The sequence below is a fragment of the Perca flavescens genome, chromosome 12 (genome assembly GCF_004354835.1).
Source record: "Perca flavescens isolate YP-PL-M2 chromosome 12, PFLA_1.0, whole genome shotgun sequence".
Taxonomy (NCBI): Eukaryota; Metazoa; Chordata; class Actinopteri; order Perciformes; family Percidae; genus Perca; species Perca flavescens.
The window spans coordinates 36,073,915-36,089,138 of NC_041342.1; the positions used below are offsets into that span (position 1 = coordinate 36,073,915).

Consider the following 15,224-nt stretch of genomic DNA (forward strand, 5'->3'; position numbering starts at 1 on the left):
CAACCAATCAGAGCAAGGCTAGCTGGTAGATTAAACTTTAAACTCTGAACACATCTTCCTTTTTTAAGAATGACTTCAGAGTCGTTCTTTGTTCTTTTCTCAAAGAAAAGCTGAACTCCAAGTCTTCCAGAAGACCTCTGTTCACCAGCAGCAGCCATAAGCCCCGCCCACCAGCTCTATACACCATGTGATTGGCCCAGCCAGAGTTTGGTTTTTCCAGCTCACAAGCCAACGGAGAGTTGCTAGACTGGCTGCAGATTACATTAGCTGCCTCCAGGCTGGTCTAGACTTCTAGGTTAAAACACTAAGACGACAGCAACAACAGCAATCTGTCTCTCCCCGTTCACTACAGGACACCTTTACTGAAATAAAGTCCCGCGGTGGACACAGGAAGGGGCGGGACTTAGCCTCTCTAGTCTGTAAATGGCTCCGATTGGTTCCTACAGGACGGCTGTGATTGGTTCTTACATGTTGTCTTTTCCGATGAAGCTCATCAGCAGAACGTGACTCCGGAGCAGCAGAGGTTCTGGACTCGGGATCCCTGCCGTCTGCAGCCTGAAACACACACAGTCAGCTTCTACTGGCTTCTACTGGCTACTACTGGATCCTACTGGCTACTACTGGCTTCTACTGGCTACTACTGGCTACTACTGGCTACTACTGGCTACTACTGGCTACTACTGGCTTCTACTGGCTACTACTGGCTTCTACAGGTTACTACTGGCTTCTACTGGCTTCTACTGGATTCTACTGGCTACTACTGGCTACTACTGGATCCTACTGGCTACTACTGGCTTCTACTGGCTACTACTGGCTAATACTGGCTTCTACTGGCTACTACTGGCTACTATTGGCTTCTACTGGATCCTACTGGCTAATACTGGCTACTACTGGCTTCTACTGGCTTCTACTGGCTACTACTGGCTAATACTGGCTTCTACTGGCTACTACTGGCTACTATTGGCTTCTATTGGATCCTACTGGCTAATACTGGCTACTACTGGCTTCTACTGGCTTCTACTGGCTACTACTGGATCCTACTGGCTACTACTGGCTACTACTGGCTACTACTGGATCCTACTGGCTACTACTGGCTTCTACTGGCTACTATTGGCTTCTACTGGATCCTACTGGCTAATACTGGCTACTACTGGCTACTACTGGCTAATACTGGCTTCAACTGGCTACTACTGGATCCTACTGGCTTCTACTGGCTACTACTGGCTAATACTGGCTTCTATTGGCTTCTACTGGCTACTACTGGATTCTATTGGATTCTACTGGATTCTACTGGCTACTACAGGCTAATACTGGTTTCTATTGGTTTCTACTGGCTACTACTGGCTACTACTGGCTTCTACTGGCTTCTACTGGCTTCTACTGGATTCTACTGGCTACTACTGGCTTCTACTGGCTTCTACTGGTTAATACTGGCTACTACTGGCTACTACTGGCTTCTACTGGATCCTACTGGCTAATACTGGCTAGTACTGGCTTCCAGTGGCTATTATTGGCTTCTACTGGATCCTACTGGCTAATACTGGCTAGTACTGGCTTCCAGTGGCTATTATTGGCTTCTACTGGATCCTACTGGCTAATACCGGCTAGTACTGGCTTCTACTGGCTATTATTGGCTTCTACTGGATCCTACTGGCTAATACTGGCTAGTACTGGCTTCTACTGGCTATTATTGGCTTCTACTGGATCCTACTGGCTAATACTGGCTAGTACTGGCTTCTACTGGCTATTATTGGCTTCTACTGGATCCTACTGTCTAATACTGGCTAGTACTGGCTTCTACTGGATTCTACTAGCTTCTACTGGCTTCTAGTAGCATCTACTGGCTACTACTATGATCTACTCATACATAAATGATAACACATGCTAATACAGGATAGCATATGCTAATACATGCTAAGAAATGCTAAGACTCTAAACCATGCTACCAGATGGTGCTGTGCTGGTTCTGACCTGATGAGGTTCCTCATCTCCTTCTCGGCCCAGGTTCTCACCATCTTCCTCGGGTTTCCTTTACAGTAACCGTGACGGAACCTGGAACACAACAACAGCTGATAGGATGAGATTATATTACATTATATTAGATCATTGATTATATTAGATTACTGATTATATTAGATTACTGATTATATTAGATTACTGATTATATTAGATTACTGATTATATTAGATCATTGATTATATTAGATTACTGATTATATTAGATCATTGATTATATTAGATTACTGAATATTAGATTACTGATTATATTAGATTATTGAATAGATTACTGATTATATTAGATTACTGATTATATTAGATTATTGATTATATTAGATTACTGATTATATTAGATTATTGATTATATTAGATTACTGAATATTAGATTACTGATTATATTAGATTATGGATTATATTAGATTACTGATTATATTAGATTATTGATTATATTAGATTACTGAATATTAGATTACTGATTATATTAGATTACTGATTATATTAGATTATTGATTAGGAGTCTGATGTTGGGTAAAGAGACTCTTCCTGAACATTTCCTCAACACATTATAGAAACTATTTCTCCCACGGCCGTCAATCCAGATTCATATCGAACTATTACGGAACCACTGATTGGTCGTTTGTTATGTTTTACCTTGCAGTGTGTGTGTCAGTGTGTGTGTCAGTGTGTGTGTCAGTGTGTGTGTCTGTGTTTGTCTATATCTGTGTGTGTCTGTTTATCTGTGTGTGTGTATTTGTGTGCGTGTGTATTTGTGTATATCTGTGTGTGTATATATCTATGTGTGTGTGTGTGTGTGTGTGTATATATATCTGTGTATATCTGTGTGTGTATATATATCTGTGTGTGTGTGTGTATATATGTGTATATATATCTGTGTGTGTGTGTGTATATATCTGTGTGTGTGTGTGTCTGTGTGTGTGTATATATATCTGTGTGTGTGTGTGTGTCTCTGTGTGTGTGTGTATATATATATCTGTGTGTGTATGTGTATCTCTGTGTGTGAGTGTGTGTGTATCTGTGTGTGTGTGTGTGTATATATATCTGTCTGTGTGTATCTGTGTGTGTATGTGTGTGTATATGTGTGTGTGTTTATGTGTATCTGTGTATGTGTATATGTGTGTGTGTATCTCTGTGTGTGTGTGTGTGTGTGTGTATCTGTGTATGTGTATATGTGTGTGTGTATCTCTGTGTGTGTGTGTGTGTGTATCTCTGTGTGTGTCTGTGTGTGTGTATCTCTGTGTATGTGTGTGTGTGTGTATCTCTGTGTGTGTGTGTGTGTTACCTGAACTCTCCACTAACATATTTGTCTCTGTCTTTGAACAGCAGGATGGACGTCTTGTAGATCTTGATGGCTCGACTGTCTCCGGCCGCCGTCCCGGCGTGGTACACGTTGGCCTGAAACACAATCACACGTTCATCTGTAATCACACGTTCATCTGAAATCACACGTTCACATGAAATCACACGTTCATCTGAAATCACACGTTCATCTGAAATCACACATTCATCAGAAATCACACGTTCATCAGAAATCACACGTTCATGTGAAATCACACGTTCATCTGTAATCACACGATCATCTGCAATCACACGTTCATCTGAAATCACACGATCATCTGAAACACAATCACACGTTCATCTGAAATCACACGTTCATCTGAAATCACACGTTCATCTGAAATCACACGATCATCTGAAATCACACGATCATCTGCAATCACACAATCATCTGAAACACAATCACACGTTCATCTGAAATCACATTCATCTGTTCAGACTCCAATCACACGATCATCTGCAATCACACGATCATCTGCAATCACACGTTCATCTGCAATCACACAATCATCTGCAATCACACAATCATCTCGCTGAAATCGCTGAATTCACGTTCAGTGAATTCAGTGATTATGAATCAGTGATTATGAATCAGTTGCAGTTCAGCAGTGGAACACAGTGCCGGCAACCATTAGAGTCTTTTAATTTAAAAAGAATGCAAAACAATGGCTGGTAGAGAGCCAGACTTGTGGCCACTGATGCTTTCTGTGTGCATTTAAACGTTATGTCAGTATTTACATGAACTGTATTTATTAACCATGTGTTGTATGTAGTTTTATTTTAAAGGATGAAAGATGAAAATTAGCACTTCTGAGCTAACTTGGGCACATTTACATTGTTTTAATGTTGATTAATGTTCACTGTCCCCTTTCAAATAAAGAAATCAAAATCAGTGATTGTGAATGAGTGATTGTGAATGAGTGATTGTGAATGAGTGAATCTGAATGAGTTGTTGTGAATGAGTGATTGTGAATGAGTGAATCTGAATGAGTGATTGTGAATGAGTGATTGTGAATGAGTGAATCTGAATGAGTGATTGTGAATGAGTGAATCTGAATGAGTTGTTGTCAATGAGTGATTTTGAATGAGTGATTGTGAATGAGTGAATCTGAATGAGTGATTTTGAATGAGTGATTGTGAATGAGTGAATCTGAATGAGTGATTGTGAATGAGTGAATCTGAATGAGTGATTGTGAATGAGTGATTGTGAATGAGTGAATCTGAATGAGTGATTGTGAATGAGTGAATCTGAATGAGTTGTTGTGAATGAGCTGACCTCCTTGCCGGTGCTGATGCAGCCGTTGATTTCACAGATGACGCCTCGACTCAACATCTTGAAGAGAATCATTCTGGTCCGAGGATCTAAAACCTGCAGCAGGGACACAGCAAGTCAGCTGACGTCAACAACAATCAGCTGATGTCAACAACAATCAGCTGATCAACAACAACAACAATCAGCTGATCAACAACAATCAGCTGGTGTCAACAACAACAATCAGATGATTGTACCCAGTCTGGTAGTACCAGGCTAATGTACCAGAGTCTGGTACGACCAGGCTAGTGTACCAGAGTCTGGTAGGACCAGGATAGTGGACCAGAGTCTGGTAGGACCAGGATAGTGTACCAGAGTCTGGTAGGACCAGGCTAGTGGACCAGAGTCTGGTAGGACCAGGCTAATGTACCAGAGTCTGGTAGGACCAGGCTAGTGTACCAGAGTCTGGTAGGACCAGGCTAATGTACCAGAGTCTGGTAGGACCAGGCTAGTGTACCAGAGTCTGGTAGGACCAGGATAGTGTACCAGAGTCTGGTAGGACCAGGCTAGTGGACCAGAGTCTGGTAGTACCAGGCTAATGTACCAGAGTCTGGTAGGACCAGGCTAGTGTACCAGAGTCTGGTAGGACCAGGATAGTGTACCAGAGTCTGGTAGGACCAGGCTAGTGGACCAGAGTCTGGTAGGACCAGGCTAATGTACCAGAGTCTGGTAGGACCAGGCTAGTGTACCAGAGTCTGGTAGGACCAGGCTAGTGGACCAGAGTCTGGTAGGACCGGGCTAGTGGACCAGAGTCTGGTAGGACCAGGCTAGTGGACCAGAGTCTGGTAGGACCAGGCTAATGGACCAGAGTCTGGTAGGACCAGAGTCTGGTAGGACCAGGCTAATGTACCAGAGTCTGGTAGGACCAGGCTAGTGGACCAGAGTCTGGTAGGACCAGGCTAGTGGACCAGAGTCTGGTAGGACCAGGCTAATGGACCAGAGTCTGGTAGGACCAGGCTAGTGGACCAGAGTCTGGTAGGACCAGGCTAGTGGACCAGAGTCTGGTAGGACCAGGTTAGTGTACCAGAGTCTGGTAGGACCAGGCTAGTGGACCAGAGTCTGGTAGGACCAGGCTAATGTACCAGAGTCTGGTAGGACCGGGCTAGTGTACCAGAGTCTGGTAGGACCAGGCTAATGTACCAGAGTCTGGTAGGACCGGGCTAGTGTACCAGAGTCTGGTAGGACCGGGCTAATGTACCAGAGTCTGGTAGGACCAGGCTAGTGGACCAGAGTCTGGTAGGACCAGGCTAGTGGACCAGAGTCTGGTAGGACCAGGCTAGTGTACCAGAGTCTGGTAGGACCAGGATAGTGTACCAGAGTCTGGTAGGACCAGGCTAATGTACCAGAGTCTGGTAGGACCAGGATAGTGTACCAGAGTCTGGTAGGACCAGGCTAATGGACCAGAGTCTGGTAGGACCAGGCTAGTGGACCAGAGTCTGGTAGGACCAGGCTAATGGACCAGAGTCTGGTAGGACCAGGATAGTGTACCAGAGTCTGGTAGGACCAGGCTAATGGACCAGAGTCTGGTAGGACCAGGCTAATGGACCAGAGTCTGGTAGGACCGGGCTAATGTACCAGAGTCTGGTAGGACCAGGCTAATGGACCAGAGTCTGGTAGGACCGGGCTAATGTACCAGAGTCTGGTAGGACCAAGCTAATGTACCAGAGTCTGGTAGGACCAGGCTAATGGACCAGAGTCTGGTAGGACCGGGCTAATGTACCAGAGTCTGGTAGGACCAGGCTAATGTACCAGAGTCTGGTAGGACCAGGCTAGCGTACCAGAGTCTGGTAGGACCAGGCTAGCGTACCAGAGTCTGGTAGGACCAGGCTAGCGTACCAGAGTCTGGTAGGACCAGGATAGTGTACCAGAGTCTGGTAGGACCAGGCTAATGTACCAGAGTCTGGTAGGACCAGGCTAGTGTACCAGAGTCTGGTAGGACCAGGCTAGTGTACCAGAGTCTGGTAGGACCAGGCTAGTGGACCAGAGTCTGGTAGGACCAGGCTAATGTACCAGAGTCTGGTAGGACCAGGATAGTGTACCAGAGTCTGGTAGGACCAGGCTAATGGACCAGAGTCTGGTAGGACCAGGCTAGTGGACCAGAGTCTGGTAGGACCAGGCTAATGGACCAGAGTCTGGTAGGACCAGGATAGTGTACCAGAGTCTGGTAGGACCAGGCTAATGGACCAGAGTCTGGTAGGACCAGGCTAATGGACCAGAGTCTGGTAGGACCAGGCTAGTGGACCAGAGTCTGGTAGGACCAGGCTAGTGGACCAGAGTCTGGTAGAACCAGGCTAGTGGACCAGAGTCTGGTAGGACCAGGCTAATGGACCAGAGTCTGGTAGGACCAGGCTAGTGTACCAGAGTCTGGTAGGACCAGGCTAATGTACCAGAGTCTGGTAGGACCGGGCTAGTGTACCAGAGTCTGGTAGGACCAGGCTAATGTACCAGAGTCTGGTAGGACCGGGCTAGTGTACCAGAGTCTGGTAGGACCGGGCTAATGTACCAGAGTCTGGTAGGACCAGGCTAGTGGACCAGAGTCTGGTAGGACCAGGCTAGTGTACCAGAGTCTGGTAGGACCAGGCTAGTGGACCAGAGTCTGGTAGGACCAGGCTAGTGTACCAGAGTCTGGTAGGACCAGGATAGTGTACCAGAGTCTGGTAGGACCAGGCTAATGTACCAGAGTCTGGTAGGACCAGGATAGTGTACCAGAGTCTGGTAGGACCAGGCTAATGGACCAGAGTCTGGTAGGACCAGGCTAGTGGACCAGAGTCTGGTAGGACCAGGCTAATGGACCAGAGTCTGGTAGGACCAGGATAGTGTACCAGAGTCTGGTAGGACCAGGCTAATGGACCAGAGTCTGGTAGGACCAGGCTAATGGACCAGAGTCTGGTAGGACCAGGCTAGTGGACCAGAGTCTGGTAGGACCAGGCTAGTGGACCAGAGTCTGGTAGGACCAGGCTAATGGACCAGAGTCTGGTAGGACCGGGCTAATGTACCAGAGTCTGGTAGGACCGGGCTAATGTACCAGAGTCTGGTAGGACCAGGCTAATGTACCAGAGTCTGGTAGGACCGGGCTAATGTACCAGAGTCTGGTAGGACCAGGCTAATGGACCAGAGTCTGGTAGGACCGGGCTAATGTACCAGAGTCTGGTAGGACCAAGCTAATGTACCAGAGTCTGGTAGGACCAGGCTAATGGACCAGAGTCTGGTAGGACCGGGCTAATGTACCAGAGTCTGGTAGGACCAGGCTAATGTACCAGAGTCTGGTAGGACCAGGCTAGTGTACCAGAGTCTGGTAGGACCAGGCTAGCGTACCAGAGTCTGGTAGGACCAGGATAGTGTACCAGAGTCTGGTAGGACCAGGCTAATGGACCAGAGTCTGGTAGGACCAGGCTAATGGACCAGAGTCTGGTAGGACCAGGCTAGTGGACCAGAGTCTGGTAGGACCAGGCTAGTGGACCAGAGTCTGGTAGGACCAGGCTAATGGACCAGAGTCTGGTAGGACCGGGCTAATGTACCAGAGTCTGGTAGGACCAGGCTAATGTACCAGAGTCTGGTAGGACCAGGCTAATGTACCAGAGTCTGGTAGGACCAGGCTAATGTACCAGAGTCTGGTAGGACCAGGCTAATGGACCAGAGTCTGGTAGGACCGGGCTAATGTACCAGAGTCTGGTAGGACCAAGCTAATGTACCAGAGTCTGGTAGGACCAGGCTAATGGACCAGAGTCTGGTAGGACCGGGCTAATGTACCAGAGTCTGGTAGGACCAGGCTAATGTACCAGAGTCTGGTAGGACCAGGCTAGTGTACCAGAGTCTGGTAGGACCAGGCTAGCGTACCAGAGTCTGGTAGGACCAGGCTAGCGTACCAGAGTCTGGTAGGACCAGGATAGTGTACCAGAGTCTGGTAGGACCAGGCTAATGTACCAGAGTCTGGTAGGACCAGGCTAGTGTACCAGAGTCTGGTAGGACCAGGCTAGTGTACCAGAGTCTGGTAGGACCAGGATAGTGTACCAGAGTCTGGTAGGACCAGGCTAATATACCAGAGTCTGGTAGGACCAGGATAGTGTACCAGAGTCTGGTAGGACCAGGCTAATGTACCAGAGTCTGGTAGGACCGGGCTAGTGGACCAGAGTCTGGTAGGACCAGGCTAGTTTTTTCTTAAATAAAAGCGTCTCACCTGTTCCACTGTGGCGCGGTCCGACTTGTCCTTCACTCTGAACCTGCAGGGAACAGCCAATCACAGTCAGTTAGTCAGGGACGACCCTGTGATGTCACAGGGACAACCGTGTGATGTCACAGCGTCAACAGTGCGGCGAGGTCACACGTACGTGTCGGCGTCTTTCTGTTTCTGCATCGACTTCACCTTGTTGATCACCGAGTCGGCGTAGTTCAGCTTGTCTGGAACAGAAGCAAACATTCATTCATTCTCTGCATTAACCATCCCTCAAGGGAGCAGTGGGCAGCCAATCACAGCGCACGGGGACCAGCTCCAGAGCTGAGCCAGTGCCTTGCTCAAGGGCACTGCCTGGAGAACCTGGTACATGTTTTTGATGGTGGGGGAAACCGGAGCACCCGGAGGAAACCCACGCAGACATGGGGAGAACATGCAAACTCCACACAGAAAGGCCCCGGAACCACCTGGATTCGAACCCAGAACCTTCTTGCTGTGAGGCCACAGTGCTAACCATTGATTGTAATAACTGGTTATAATAACTGTTGTAATAACTGGTTATAATAACTGGTTATAATGGAACTCAGGATCTAAACGGGTAAAGAGATAAACTGAATGTTGTTGCAGTTTTTAGAAACAAAAGGAATATTTTTCATTCATTTGTCTGCAGCTCATTCTGTTAAAAACTTTCTGAGAAAATCTGATCCACTTAAACTCCTGAATGGTATCGAATGGTTAGTTAAGAGGATCGTTCCATCTCTAGTCAACACGTAAAAGGGGGGGGGACAGGAGCTCGGTCCGTCGTAGGGAGTTGGGCCGCTGGTTCAAGTCCCCGTGCGGAGTGCGGACTGGTAGCTGAAAAAATGACAGTTTACCTGTTCTGTAGACATGGTCCTTATTTATATATGTTATACTGTCCAACCAGTAGAACATGTCCTGTCCTGTAGACATGGTCCTTATTTATATATGTTATACTGTCCAACCAGTAGAACATGTCCTGTTCTGTAGACATGGTCCTTATTTATATATGTTATACTGTCCAACCAGTAGAACATGTCCTGTTCTGTAGACATGGTCCTTATTTATATATGTTATACTGTCCAACCAGTAGAACATGTCCTGTTCTGTAGACATGGTCCTTATTTATATATGTTATACTGTCCAACCAGTAGAACATGTCCTGTCCTGTAGACATGGTCCTTATTTATATATGTTATACTGTCCAACCAGTAGAACATGTCCTGTCCTGTAGACATGGTCCTTATTTATATATGTTATACTGTCCAACCAGTAGAACATGTCCTGTCCTGTAGACATGGTCCTTATTTATATATGTTATACTGTCCAACCAGTAGAACATGTCCTGTCCTGTAGACATGGTCCTTATTTATATATTTTATACTGTCCAACCAGTAGAACATGTCCTGTTCTGTAGACATGGTCCTTATTTATATATGTTATACTGTCCAACCAGTAGAACATGTCCTGTCCTGTAGACATGGTCCTTATTTATATATGTTATACTGTCCAACCAGTAGAACATGTTCTGTTCTGTAGACATGGTCCTTATTTATATATTTTATACTGTCCAACCAGTAGAACATGTCCTGTCCTGTAGACATGGTCCTTATTTATATATTTTATACTGTCCAACCAGTAGAACATGTCCTGTCCTGTAGACATGGTCCTTATTTATATATGTTATACTGTCCAACCAGTAGAACATGTCCTGTTCTGTAGACATGGTCCTTATTTATATATGTTATACTGTCCAACCAGTAGAACATGTCCTGTCCTGTAGACATGGTCCTTATTTATATATTTTATACTGTCCAACCAGTAGAACATGTCCTGTCCTGTAGACATGGTCCTTATTTATATATGTTATACTGTCCAACCAGTAGAACATGTCCTGTCCTGTAGACATGGTCCTTATTTATATATGTTATACTGTCCAACCAGTAGAACATGTCCTGTCCTGTAGACATGGTCCTTATTTATATATGTTATACTGTCCAACCAGTAGAACATGTCCTGTCCTGTAGACATGGTCCTTATTTATATATGTTATACTGTCCAACCAGTAGAACATGTCCTGTCCTGTAGACATGGTCCTTATTTATATATTCTATACTGTCCAACCAGTAGAACATGTCCTGTTCTGTAGACATGGTCCTTATTTATATATGTTATACTGTCCAACCAGTAGAACATGTCCTGTCCTGTAGACATGGTCCTTATTTATATATGTTATACTGTCCAACCAGTAGAACATGTCCTGTCCTGTAGACATGGTCCTAATTTATATATGTTATACTGTCCAACCAGTAGAACATGTCCTGTCCTGTAGACATGGTCCTTATTTATATATTTTATACTGTCCAACCAGTAGAACATGTCCTGTCCTGTAGACATGGTCCTTATTTATATATGTTATACTGTCCAACCAGTAGAACATGTCCTGTCCTGTAGACATGGTCCTTATTTATATATTTTATACTGTCCAACCAGTAGAACATGTCCTGTCCTGTAGACATGGACCTTATTTATATATTTTATACTGTCCAACCAGTAGAACATGTCCTGTTCTGTAGACATGGTCCTTATTTATATATGTTATACTGTCCAACCAGTAGAACATGTCCTGTCCTGTAGACATGGTCCTTATTTATATATTTTATACTGTCCAACCAGTAGAACATGTCCTGTCCTGTAGACATGGTCCTTATTTATATATGTTATACTGTCCAACCAGTAGAACATGTCCTGTTCTGTAGACATGGTCCTTATTTATATATGTTATACTGTCCAACCAGTAGAACATGTCCTGTCCTGTAGACATGGTCCTTATTTATATATGTTATACTGTCCAACCAGTAGAACATGTTCTGTTCTGTAGACATGGTCCTTATTTATATATTTTATACTGTCCAACCAGTAGAACATGTCCTGTCCTGTAGACATGGTCCTTATTTATATATGTTATACTGTCCAACCAGTAGAACATGTCCTGTCCTGTAGACATGGTCCTTATTTATATATTTTATACTGTCCAACCAGTAGAACATGTCCTGTCCTGTAGACATGGACCTTATTTATATATTTTATACTGTCCAACCAGTAGAACATGTCCTGTTCTGTAGACATGGTCCTTATTTATATATGTTATACTGTCCAACCAGTAGAACATGTCCTGTCCTGTAGACATGGTCCTTATTTATATATGTTATACTGTCCAACCAGTAGAACATGTCCTGTTCTGTAGACATGGTCCTTATTTATATATGTTATACTGTCCAACCAGTAGAACATGTTCTGTTCTGTAGACATGGTCCTTATTTATATATGTTATACTGTCCAACCAGTAGAACATGTCCTGTTCTGTAGACATGGTCCTTATTTATATATTTTATACTGTCCAACCAGTAGAACATGTCCTGTTCTGTAGACATGGTCCTTATTTATATATGTTATACTGTCCAACCAGTAGAACATGTCCTGTTCTGTAGACATGGTCCTTATTTATATATGTTATACTGTCCAACCAGTAGAACATGTTCTGTTCTGTAGACATGGTCCTTATTTATATATGTTATACTGTCCAACCAGTAGAACATGTCCTGTTCTGTAGACATGGTCCTTATTTATATATTTTATACTGTCCAACCAGTAGAACATGTCCTGTTCTGTAGACATGGTCCTTATTTATATATGTTATACTGTCCAACCAGTAGAACATGTCCTGTTCTGTAGACATGGTCCTTATTTATATATTTTATACTGTCCAACCAGTAGAACATGTTCTGTTCTGTAGACATGGTCCTTATTTATATATGTTATACTGTCCAACCAGTAGAACATGTCCTGTTCTGTAGACATGGACCTTATTTATATATGTTATACTGTCCAACCAGTAGAACATGTCCTGTCCTGTAGACATGGTCCTTATTTATATATTTTATACTTTCCAACCAGTAGAACATGTCCTGTCCTGTAGACATGGTCCTTATTTATATATGTTATACTGTCCAACAAGTAGAACATGTCCTGTTCTGTAGACATGGTCCTTATTTATATATGTTATACTGTCCAACCAGTAGAACATGTCCTGTCCTGTAGACATGGTCCTTATTTATATATTTTATACTGTCCAACCAGTAGAACATGTCCTGTCCTGTAGTTATGGTCCTTATTTATATATTTTATACTGTCCAACCAGTAGAACATGTTCTGTTCTGTAGACATGGACCTTATTTATATATGTTATACTGTCCAACCAGTAGAACATGTCCTGTTCTGTAGACATGGTCCTTATTTATATATGTTATACTGTCCAACCAGTAGAACATGTCCTGTCCTGTAGACATGGTCCTTATTTATATATTTTATACTGTCCAACCAGTAGAACATGTCCTGTAGTCATGGTCTGATGACATTGTGTCTTACATGGATTCAAGGTTTTCTAAAACAAACTTATCTTCAAAAGAAGGAGCAAATCAGACCTCAGCTGAGGTAGACACATTAACTAGCACAAGCTTAACAAGCTGCAGTGTTTACTATTGCACATTAGCCTAGCAGCTAGCGGAGTGTCCTTCTGGTTATAGCTCTATCCTGATAAAACAGCACATTGAATTTCAGCCTGCATGCACGTTTTGTAGCCTAAACAGAGCAGCTGTGTGTGTGTGTGTGTGTGTGTGTGTGTGTGTGTGTGTGTGTGTGTGTGTGTGTGTGTGTGTGTGTGTGTGTTACCCAGGTTGATCTTGTGTTCGTACTTCCTCAGAGATTTGTCCGATGGAGCCGACGGCAGCATCTTATTGGACGGATTCTGTCTGTTGGACTGAAAACAAAACCAATCAGAACCAGTCAGCTGACCAATCAGAACCAGTCAGCTGACCAATCAGAACCAGCCAGCTGACCAATCAGAACCAGTCAGCTGACCAATCAGAACCAGCCAGCTGGCCAATCAGAGCCAGTCAGCTGATCAATCAGAACCAGTCAGCTGACCAATCAGAACCAGCCAGCTGGCCAATCAGAACCAGCCAGCTGATCAATCAGAACCAGTCAGCTGACCAATCAGAACCAGCCAGCTGACCAATCAGAACCAGTCAGCTGACCAATCAGAGCCAGTCAGCTGACCAGAATCCTAAATGTCTAACATTACCCTTTGTGTACAGATATTGTTTTGGGGGTTTCAGCCTCCAGACACAGATATAAACATTCATTGATTGATTAATTCTCTGATAACCAATCAGAGGGCTCGGTGAGTCACCTGACAGCTCAGATTGTTGTAGCGTTTGGTCAGATCTCCCGCTGAACGCCACGCCCACTCCTCATCATCATTATCATCATCATCATCTTCTTCATCATAATACTCCTCCTCCTCCTCCTCTTCCTCTCGGCCTGATGGCACCTGCACAGTGACATCATCACCGATCCGACTCTCTGATTGGACGCTGCAGAGAGAAACATCATCGATATCTCGATGCATCACGATGCCTCAAATCCATGTTTCTATTAAAGCCATGTAGGATATTTAATCATGTTTCTATTAAAGCCATGTAGGATATTTAATACATGTTTCTATTAAAGCCATGTAGGATATTTAATCATGTTTCTATTAAAGCCATGTAGGATATTTAATCATGTTTCTATTAAAGCCATGTAGGATATTTAATCATGTTTCTATTAAAGCCATGTAGGATATTTAATCATGTTTCTATTAAAACCATGTAGGATATTTAATCATGTTTCTATTAAAGCCATGTAGGATATTTAATACATGTTTCTATTAAAGCCATGTAGGATATTTAATCATGTTTCTATTAAAGCCATGTAGGATATTTAATCATGTTTCTATTAAAACCATGTAGGATATTTAATCATGTTTCTATTAAAGCCATGTAGGATATTTAATCATGTTTCTATTAAAGCCATGTAGGATATTTAATCATGTTTCTATTAAAGCCATGTAGGATATTTAATCATGTTTCTATTAAAGCCATGTAGGATATATAATCATGTTTCTATTAAAGCCATGTAGGATATTTAATCATGTTTCTATTAAAGCCATGTAGGATATTTAATCATGTTTCTATTAAAGCCATGTAGGATATTTAATCATGTTTCTATTAAAGCCACGTAGGATATTTAATCATGTTTCTATTAAAGCCATGTAGGATATTTAATCATGTTTCTATTAAAGCCATGTAGGATATTTAATCATGTTTCTATTAAAGCCATGTAGGATATTTAATCATGTTTCTATTAAAGCCATGTAGGATATTTAATCATGTTTCTATTAAAGCCATGTAGGATATATAATCATGTTTCTATTAAAGCCATGTAGGATATTTAATCATGTTTCTATTAAAGCCACGTAGGATATTTA

The 15,224-nt window shown here is 43.4% G+C and overlaps 1 protein-coding gene across 1 annotated transcript in view; it reads right to left on the minus strand.

The window, feature by feature from the left end:
- The window catches only part of riok1 (RIO kinase 1 (yeast)), a 30,385-nt gene extending 16,061 nt beyond the window's left edge, over nt 1-14,324 (minus strand). Inside the window, exons 1-8 of the mRNA XM_028594408.1 lie at nt 14,106-14,324; nt 13,586-13,673; nt 8,994-9,063; nt 8,843-8,885; nt 4,630-4,722; nt 3,298-3,410; nt 1,972-2,052; nt 469-555 (exon numbers count right to left, since the gene is read on the minus strand). Of these exons, the coding sequence (XP_028450209.1) occupies nt 469-555; nt 1,972-2,052; nt 3,298-3,410; nt 4,630-4,722; nt 8,843-8,885; nt 8,994-9,063; nt 13,586-13,673; nt 14,106-14,324 (794 nt within the window). The remainder of the gene's footprint in view (nt 1-468; nt 556-1,971; nt 2,053-3,297; nt 3,411-4,629; nt 4,723-8,842; nt 8,886-8,993; nt 9,064-13,585; nt 13,674-14,105) is intronic.
- Between the last annotated feature and the right edge of the window lie 900 nt (nt 14,325-15,224).